General features: G+C 46.9%; 1 protein-coding gene across 1 annotated transcript in view; it reads right to left on the minus strand.

Moving 5' to 3' along the window:
• LOC143025572 (uncharacterized) overlaps window positions 1-9,390 on the minus strand; it is a 213,068-nt gene extending 203,678 nt beyond the window's left edge. The window contains exon 1 of the mRNA XM_076185456.1: window positions 6,785-9,390. Within this exon, the coding sequence (XP_076041571.1) occupies window positions 6,785-9,148 (2,364 nt within the window). The 5' untranslated portion in view covers window positions 9,149-9,390. The remainder of the gene's footprint in view (window positions 1-6,784) is intronic.
• Between the last annotated feature and the right edge of the window lie 1,107 nt (window positions 9,391-10,497).

Genomic DNA, 10,497 nt, shown 5'->3' on the forward strand with positions numbered 1-10,497 from the left:
CATGAAACTAATCTTCACTGGATCTGAGGTGAACAGTGGCACTTGTTCACTCATAATATATAAACAAGGTATGCTTTTTCAGTTGCAGATTCAGTGGATGAGAGAGAGATGAACAAGAAGAACAGACTGAAAATGTTCCTGTCCATTTATGCTATCTGGTAATGTGCGACAGTATCCTATCATTCTCTCTGTATGGGAGATCTTTGGTTTCTCCGTGTACAAGTTCTACTGGTGTTGCTTTGGTGCATTCTTAATGTTTTTTGTGTGTTATTTGTAGTTTTTTTGTTTTTTTTTGGGGGGAAGAACATTTTGATAGCTAAATTTGATCAATAGAGAAAAATATAGGTTTCCATAAGCCTTGTTTCTTTCCTATACACTACAATTATGTAAATACAATGATATCCTCAAAATCAATTATTCTGAACAAGATACCCCTAAACATATATCCAGAAGAGGAAATACTTCCTAGATACTCAAGAACAACACTTGCCTAATTATTTCCTGGCCATCAGCCACTACTAAAACATTACACAGGTCTTATGAGACATGCCCTAGATATAGGTAACACACAGAAGGCACAGAACACATTATATTACACCCACTTCATTCAATACAACAAAGCCTCTTCCCTGAGCCAACCCAATGGCCAAAGTTGGTCTCCTTAAAGCCAAATGATTATTGTTTAGTGTGTGTAAAGGTCATAAAACTCTGAAAATGTCAGACCCAAGAATATTTCAGGATGCAGTCCAAGTAACCCAGTGTACAATAAAATACCTAGCCATGTTCTTGCAGCTCTAGAACATGTTGGTGAAGTCAGTTTGTGGCTACACAAGCTGGAGAACATAACCCACAATTTTGGAGAGAAAAAAAAAAAAAAAAAAAAAAATCTGAATTCTCTGTTGAACGAGATCAAGGGAAAAGGGGGAAAGGTGAGAGGGGAAGAGAGGAGACAGGGGAATGAGATAGAGAGAGAAAGGGAGGAGTGAATGAACAAATGAGTAAGAGAATGAGAGGGGAGCAATTGTGAGGTGATAGTGAGAGAGTGGGTAGTGAGAGAGTTGGGAGTGAGAGAGGGGAGTGAGGGAGAGGAGGGAGAGATAGAAGGGGAGTGAAGAGTGGGAAGTAAGAAAGAGGGGAGAGAGTGGGAAGTAAGAAAGAGGGGAGAGAGTGGGTGACTCAGAGGTGACTTGATACAGGTCTTTAAGATTTTAAAGGGAATTGACAACATCAAAAGTGACAAAATTTTCACATTGAATGAGAATCAGACAAGAAACAATGGTCTCAAACTGTCCGGAAATAGATTCAATTTGGAAGTAGGTAGAAACAACTTTGCCAACCGTGTAGTTAATGAATGGAATAAACTTCCTGCACAGGTAGTGCAATGTAGTTCAGTTCGAAGCTTTAAGAATCATTTAGATAAATACCTAAGTAAGATTCTGTAATGATTATAATTTATCTTATATTATTTGTTTTTGTTTTGTTATCATTTGTCTGTCTGATTTTCATTTATCATTAGTTATATGTCAATTTATCATTTACTATTTACCTGTTTGTTTATTATTTTAACTATACCTATGCATTTATTTATGTATTTTATTTGTTATTTACATTATTATAGTTTTTATTTATTATTTTATTATTAATGATTTTTTTTTTTTTTTTTTTTTTGCATCCGACCTAGATATGGATCAAAAGGTCTCCTGTCGGCATGCTCCGCCTTTGTAATCCTTTGAGAGGGGAGACAATGGGGGAGGGGAGATGGTGGGGGAAGAGGGGAGTGGAGAGAGGGGAAAGGAGAGAGGGGAGGGGATAGAGAGGAGGGGATGGAGAGGAGGGGATAGAGAGGAGGGGATAGAGAGGAGGGGATGGAGAGGAAGGGATGGAGGGGAAGTGAAAGAGGGGAGGGGAAAGATGGAAGGGGGGGCATGAGAGAGAGATGAGGTGAGGGGAGGCATGAGAGAAAGATAAGGGGAGAAGGTAAGAGAGAGGGGAAGAGAGGTAGAAACTGGGGGAGAGGGGAGGGTAGAAAATGGGAGAGAGGGGAGGGAGAGGCGAGAAACGGTCAAAGAGGGGAAAGTGGAGAAGAGGGGAAAGAGAATAGAGAAAGAGGAGGGAGTGGGTGAAAGATGGGGAGAGTGGGAAAAAAGGGAAAAGAGGGGAAAGAGGGGAGAGTTGGGAAAGAGGGGAGAGAGTGGGGAAAGAGGGGAGAGAGTGGGGAAAGCGGGGAGAGAGTGGGGAAAGCGGGGGGAGAGTGGGGAAAGCGAGGGGAGAGTGGGGAAAGCGGGGAGCGAGTGGGGAAAGCGGGGAGAGAGTGGGGAAAGAGGGGAGAGATTGGGGAAAGAGGGGAAAGAGGGGAGAGTTGGGAAAGAGGGGAGAGAGTGGGGAAAGCGGGGAGAGAGTGGGGAAAGCGGGGAGAAAGTGGGGAAAGCGGGGAAAATGAGGAGTGTAGAAAGTGGGGAATGAGGGGAGAGTGTGGGAAAAGAGGATAGAGTGGGAAAAGAGGTAAGAGAGTGGGGAAAGATGGAAGGAGAGTGGGGAAAGATGGAAGGAGAGTGGGGAAAGATGGAAGGAGAGTGGGGAAAGATGGGAGAGAGAGGGAAGAGGTGAGCGTAGGGGAAAGAGGTGAGAACAAGGGAAAGAGGGGAGAGTTTGGGGAAGGAAGAAGAGGGGAGAGTGGGGAAAGAGGGGAGACTGAGTGGGGAAAGAGGGGAGACTGAGTGGGGAAAGAGGGGAGACTGAGTGGGGAAAGAGGGGAGACTGAGTGGGGGAAGAGGGGAGACTGAGTGGGGGAAGAGGGGAGACTGAGTGGGGGAAGAGGGGAGACTGAGTGGGGGAAGAGGGGAGACTGAGTGGGGGAAGAGGGGACAGTGAGTGGGGGAAGAGGGGAGAGTGAGTGGGGGAAGAGGGGAGAGCGAGTAGGGGAAGAGGGGAGAGTGAGTAGGGGAAGAGGGGAGAATGCGCAGGGAAAGAGGGGAGAGAGTGGGGGATGATGGGAGAGTGGGGAAAGAGGTGAGAGGGGGGCAAGAGGTGAGAGTGGGGGAAGATGTGAGAGAGTGGGTGAAGAGGCGAGAGAGTGGGGGAAGAGGTGAGAGAGTAAGGCGAGAGGAGACAGACTGGGGGAAGAGGTGACATTTGGGGGAAGAGGTGAGGGTGGGGAAGAGGGTGGAGAAGAGGAGAGAGGGTGGGGAATGAGTGGGGGAAGAGGAGAGTGTGTGGGGGAAGATGAGAGAGCGTGGGGAAGAGGTGAGAGAGTGGGGGAAAAGGTGAGAGTGGGGAAAGAGTGGATATTGAGGGGGAGGGAGATAAAGGACAGTGGGGGAAGATGGAGAGTGGGAGGAGAGGGGAGAGTGGGGGAAGAGGGTAGAGTGAGGGAAGAGGGGAGAGAGTAGTGAATAGAAGAGTGGTGAAGAGGGGAGAGTGAAGATGGGAGAGTGGGGAAAGTGATGAGACAGGGTAGGGGAATTAGGGAAAGAGGGTTGGGGAAGAGGGGAGAGGGAGTTAGGGTAAATGGGAATGGGAGTGAAGGAAAAGGGGAAAGGGAGTGTTGGAGAAAAGGGGAAGTACATAAGAGTCGAGAAGAGAGGAAAGAGTGGGGGGAAAGGGGTGGGTGGGGAAGGGAGAGAGGGGTGATAGTTGGGGAAGAGGGGGAATACGGGGAGAGTGGGGGAGAGAGGAGAGTGGGGGAGAGAGGAGAGTGTGGGGGAGAGAGGAGAGTGTGGGGGAGAGAGGAGAGTGTGGGGGAGAGAGGAGAGTGTGGGGGAGAGAGGAGAGTGTGGGGGAGAGAGGAGAGTGGGGGAGAGAGGCAGAGAGGATAAAGGGAGACATGGAAAAACGAACAGCAACTGACATATTCCTTACAAGATTGTTTTGGTACTTAACCTATTATTAATATCTTTTAACCTATCTCAAAGTAAATAATTCTTGTCGAGGATTTGTAGCCAACTAAATGTCGAGTTTTTTTTATACCTTTACAGCTGAATAGTGTTTACCATTTATCTATTCTGTAAGTGGACTGTAACTTATTACAGTGCGACGCATTTTGCCTAAACTCCGCCCACTCCCAACGCTTCCTGCATGGTCCTAACACCTTGAATAATCACACAAGTTTGTATTCAGGTTTGAAGGTCCTATGCAGGTACTCAGCCTATCTGGAGAAAAAATAGCAGTCTGTTTTCGTCTTGGATGTCTGAAAAAACGCACACTATCTTTGCTTATCTTCGACTGTCGTGGGCTACTTGCATCTGACACCACATGTTACAATGCATCGGATACCCATTCTAGCGGTAAGCTAGACTTGTCTTTCATACCTATTTACAATTTTTAATTGTGGATACAGTCATGCTATTTTTATTCAGCTACACGTGACCTGTTCGTTACAAGTGTCGAGCTCGTCAACTTGACAAGAATCGTACACGAGCCACTGCAGCCTTCCAAACATACATGGAACAGTACCCTTCCATGATAACGCCCCCAAAACCTAAAACGACCACACTACATGCATCACAAGCAAAGTTAGCTACACCCATTCTGCAACTCAAGTGCCTGTCACCCCAATGCAATCGGAGAGGCCCAGGCTGACACCATCACGACGTACCAGGTTCTGTTGCCTCGTTGTTTTGCTGTGCAACTAAATGCTATGATGGTCACCTAACCCACTATGTCGACACCCTTCCCATATTGCAAGGGTTGTCTCTGTGCGACTTAAGATGTTGCTAACAACTCTTAAGTAGAACATGTATCTAATAAGCAATGCAAATAAAGAACTTGTAGTGGCCTTTAACATACTACTGTACAAAACAAGTGGAATGACATATTTATAAGTAGTTTCAGGTTTAATTAGGTAGACATAGCATTGCACGAACATGTTCCAATAATGTCTACTTGCACAACTGGTATTTAAGTGGCTGCAGCAAACTTTCCCTGCATTACGGAACGGAATATTCAACGAGTGCAAGACACCAATAGCAATATGTAAAATAATCGTAGAAAAGCACAATGAAGAACGAATAGATAGAAACAGTATTAATATTCGACCTCAAATAACGTTATTCTTAGATCTTGAGCATATCTTCCAGTGGAATTACTTTTCTTCCAAATACTAAACAGTATACGAAACCTCAATTGTGTTTGTAAGCAAGATTAAGAGAGCCGTGGCAACAGGCTATTTCTCTTAATTATACATCAAATCACCCCTACCCTCAGCTTCCATGAAAATGAATGCAGAACACCAACATCTTTGCTAACGGGAGTGGGGATGGCGCAATACCATGCCATGTTGCCCCATTGAACTCTCACATTTAGCAGCGTCGTCCATCTAAGTTCTTCGCAACAGCAAAACACAGGAAGTTGGCCATCACCACTACCACATTCCCAGGCTGCAAGTGTCCACTACGCCCCCGAAATGCCACAAGCCAATAACCCAACCACCACAATCACTAGTTTATTCACTACGTGTAGGGATCCGAACGCGTGGAATGCAGGAGAGAGAGAGAGACAGTGCATGCAGCAGCTTGACAGAACAGCCCAACCCGCTTCGTTTTCAGAGCACAAGTCCCACAAGGGAAAGGGTCCTCACTTGTATCACCATCGTATCATTATCATACTTGATCTCTTCTTCGGCCAAGTTATATACACTGTGCGTTCCTCCCATCTTAATATTCGAACACCAAGATGAAAAGTTTTCCAATCCTTGGGCGTTTGCCGTCGGGAATTGTTGAACCAAAGCAACACGCACGCACACACACACATAGAGCCAGCCAAGTCTCTACTACCACGTTCACCTCCCCGGCCTTCTCTCCAGCCCGCTCCCAACACCTTGAAACGTTCTATCGCTTTTTTGTGAGAAATCTCGACCGAGAAGTGGTCTACCTTGAATAGAGTCGCTCTACACTAGTTAAACTACGAGGTACTCATAACACAATCACTAATGATCACAAACTCTAAACTCCTAACATAGGATGCGTCGGTAAAAGTTGGATCGAACAACTTATGTAAAAAGTGGAGGTTCAAAATTGATAACAAATACCAGGCGACCTCCCTCAGCAAGAAGCTGCTGCATTCACGTCGAACAGAAGTGTCGCCACTCCTCTTTCCTCTACTCCCCTCCACCCCACCATGCCAAACAGGAACAAGGTACCGGACATGACCCAACACCCACCACCCTTCCCTACGGGCCACAACTAACTGCACACTGTAGATCACCCAGCTTCGAAACTTACAAGCTTCTACATTCACAGTTCACATCGCTGCTGAATCAGAATATATATTTTTACTCTCATTTTGCATACTCAACACACTTCGGCAGTGTCACGAAATCCTTTAATATAATTTGCACTTTTAAAATCTTCACCACACCACAACTTGCAAACATCGAATGTCTGTCTCTCAATTATGCTGATCAGGGCACATTTCCTGATTGCCGAGTCGACTTTGAGCCAGTACCTGTTTTATTCCCAACACTTCCATCTGCTGCTTGTTGGTGTGCAGACAACGGCGGAAGGAATGGGAACACAGAAAAACTGACTCTGCGACAAATTGTAAAGCCCTTGCAACATACTGAGCCAAGTCCATGGGACCTTGAGGCATTTACGTTAGTAGGCTTCGCTTGCCAGGTCGTGAGCCAAGCCCCCAGGCTAAGCGGATTGGCCGCGGCAGTAGACCATTGTTGGGTTTGCAATACACCACTGGTAAAACACAAACAAATGTACACAACACTACGAAATTGCAATCGAGGTATATATTGCAGGTTCTACCTTGCTAAGGCCAATTGAAATCTCCAACTTACCTCTGGTCGTCGCCTGGAGAGATCAATCCCATCATTTTCTATGTAATCCGGGGCTTCCTTTTTGCTGGACGTAAAATTAAAGACAACCGAGGTGTTCTCCTGCTGGTGCCAGTGCTCCCTGAAGCTTGAGGTCTTAGGTGTTATTGCAGGGCTGCTGGATTCCACGGGTTTGGTGTTGATCGCCTCGATCACTTCGCTCCTTGGAGAAATTGCATTAACGGTGGAAGTGGTGGAAGGAGCAGTGGTGGAGGCTGTCGTCGTGGGCGATGATTTGGGCATATCCACCACCTTCGAGGGCTCCCTTGCGTCGCCGCCGCCCTTGCCGTGGTGGTGGTCACCTCTCACGGCGGCGAAAGGTGCCGGCCTCACGTCTTTCTCCACCGACCGCGACTTCTCCACGTTCTTACGGTTCTCCGCCTCCACCGTTTTACTTTCTACACTTTTGTCCACCGCCGCCGCCGCCGTTGTCTTGGTGGCGACAACTTCGGGGAACTTTTGCACCTCTGGGCGGTTGGAGGGAGACCTGCCCGGTCCGGCTCCTGCCTGGAAGGAGGGAGGTATGCTCACTCTCTGACCTGGCACAGGTGACGGAGGCAGAGTTGTAGGTGTCGGGGACGAGGCTTTGGTCGAGTGCGAACTTACTTTACTCGCGGTAGGCAAGTGTGCCTGCCCAGCGCTTCTCGGGCTGGCAAAGTTGTATTCCTGGGATTGACTTTCTTTCCGGATGTTATCGATGGCCTGGCGAGATACCCTTTTCACTTCGCTACCCTCCTCGCTCTCCGAGTCTGACACCGCCGACACATCGTAAGTGGGTCGAGATGAACCGTTGGCGACTACAACTGGTGCGGTAACAGACGAAGTGACCGGGGTCAGGCCACCCGATTCGCCCACGGTCCTACCCAGGTGCTGTTTCTGAGCTGAGCTCTTGCCCTCAGCCGAAGTGACATCGCCGTTGAGGGCTGGCGACGTCGCTTTGAGGCTGAGAACCGACTTAGGACCTGCGCGGTTGACTTGGGATACCTGCTTGAGGGACGACTTGGCATCTTCGATGGTGCTCGGGAGCTTATGCGATTTGACCTGTGCGGCTGGGGGAGACACTTTCCTGGAGGGGATGATGGATGGCTTAGCTTTAAGGGCAGGTTTGCTGGCCACGCCGTTGGACCTAGTGCCCTGTGCGGCTTTGTACGCGGCCACTTTGGCCGCAGTACCACCGCTGCGGCCACCACCCGTTCGCTGAGACCCCATGCCCGGCGGTTCGAATATCTGTTTGACATGTCGAACCGTATCGGGCTGGGGCAGCTCATCTTCGTCCACCAGGCTGGAGGTTGACAGTTTTCTGGTGAGTGGGGGTGGCTCCCCCTTGATGCTATCCTCCAAAAGTTGAGTTTCGCTTGTTTTCTGAGTATGGATTGCAGGAGCAGGACGGGAAGTCTCGATGATTATGACGTCCTCCTTGCCCAGAGCAAGAGCAAGACTCGACTGAAGGCCTGGGCTGCCCCTGCTGGCAATGGAACTAATGCTGCCAGTTGTATGGCTTGTGCTTATCGCTTTTCTCCTGACATTATCGTCGTATTTCCGGACTGAGAGCGCTTCCATGGACCGTGCCCTTTTGAGTACAAGCTCCTTCCTTCGGGTAGGCGACTCGGGACTGATGGAATGTTGGTACGGCTTTGAAGGACTTGTGGTCCTTCCGCCTTTCCACGCCCCATATTCCCCAACTTCACTTTGATCACTGTCCAATAGGTCTTCCAAAGAACTAAACTTCCTGAGTGCAGGCCTGGAGCGGGTTTCTCGCATAGCCAGGCTCATATACCGGTTTTTGAGCTTGGACACGATGCCCGGCCCATACTTGAGGTCATCTTCCTCCTGGGCCAGCGAATCACTATAGGAAGTTAAGGTAGGGGAAGTTACCCAAAGTCCTTCGTCGTACAACCCTTTATGATGCATGTTTCCAGATGAACTATGTGTATTGGCACTATTATATTCAAACTCTATATCTCCATGGTTAACTATAGATCCACCCCCAACACTTCCACTCCCACCACAATCACTAGCCAGAGCTGTACTATCGTAGAGGTTCGGATTGGGTGGTTTCGGGTGATTGTGGTGAAGGTTCGCGGGGCCCCGCGGTGAGCGTAATGGCGGGCCCCCGACCGAGCGTACCGATGAGCTGTTAGGCCCCGATCCACTCAGTGAGCCTCGTCCCTTGCTTGCTGCGAGAGCTGAGGCATCAGTCGATACCGTGGTAACGCCGCTATGGATGCGGGCGTTAGCTCTTTTTCTTAATATTAATTCTCTTTTCCACGCTGGCAATTCATCCAAGGCAGAGTCATGGGTACTACTAAACCCGTGAAGAGCTGCCATGGCTTTATATAATGTAGTTATCTCTCACAACATCCGCCGAAATTGATAATTCACTTCCTGAGTAAGCTTGGTCACCACAGCTGTAATCACCACCGCATGCTGTTAGTATTTTCATGCACGACTAGATTTATACACTATCTACAACATCGGATTCATTGAAAATGTTAGTACCATACACAAAGTATCATTGTTAGATGAGGAATGTTAAGGTGCGACGTAGCCTGCCACCGTTCTATCTTGACTGTTTGTGATAAGCCCGTAAGCTGTGTTGAAGAAGAGTGGTGCCGGCACACCGTAAAAGGTATCACACAGAGAACGTATTTACTTAGACTTGTTGTAAAAATTACTGTCTCACTAACATATGTTTTGCTTAAGTTGAATTACTAAATTAATATTTTTCCTTAACACAAACAACACTAGTAAATATAAAGTATTATAAATTCGTAAACTGGCAACTGATAAGTGCAAGGCTTGACGTCATCGCGCATGCTCACTACTGCCACCTAGCGTTGGCGCCGAGAGTTACGCCCAAATCACACCAGCTGACACCTTCACCTAACTGTCTTGCGTGTCCAACACGTTGTAATCACATAATAGAACTCCGTAGATTTTCATGGATGAAAAAATAATATTGCCGTATTCGTCTATACACAAGAGCAGGATGCTGTATACGATATTGATGAAGGACGGTGCACATGCAACATTGCCAAAGGGCAAGTGATTCACGTCTGCAGGAAAATCGATCATGAATTTTCCCCACTATTGCAAGTGAGGCATCCGTAACCCTTTGCTATGGGCTGGTCGTATGTGCATTTGTACTAACGGTGGTATATATATATATATATATATATATATATATATATATATATATATATATATATATATATATATATATATATATATATATAGTATATGTGTGTGTGTGCGTCTTTACCTTAAATGACATGAAAGGAACTACGCTCGCAAGATAGTAATGTCTTCGTAGGTCAAATTTGGCTTTAAATTCGTTTATTTTTCATTTTGTCTATATTATTCTTAATGGGTTTTTTTCTCTAGACTAGTCACAAATTGATGCATCTATACAGAAGATTCCGTTTCTTGATATCAGTGAGCAGTTTGCGTGTGTGTACGAGCGTATAGGCCGCTCAGTTTTCTTTTTAATACCATAAACAGCAATATTTTCTCATAGTGTACATTCTCAATAATAGTGATTGTGCGTGCCCTTCGGAACAGGCACCAGTGTATAAACCCTTATCAGCGATAAACTATCACCCGTATACAATCTTATCGATAAAGTAACCAAAAATATGTCATGACTTCATACACAGTGATCTGTATAGATTTCGACG

Source organism: Oratosquilla oratoria, chromosome 5 (genome assembly GCF_046742065.1).
Source record: "Oratosquilla oratoria isolate Oo_2021 chromosome 5, ASM4674206v1, whole genome shotgun sequence".
In the NCBI taxonomy this organism is placed as follows: domain Eukaryota; kingdom Metazoa; phylum Arthropoda; class Malacostraca; order Stomatopoda; family Squillidae; genus Oratosquilla; species Oratosquilla oratoria.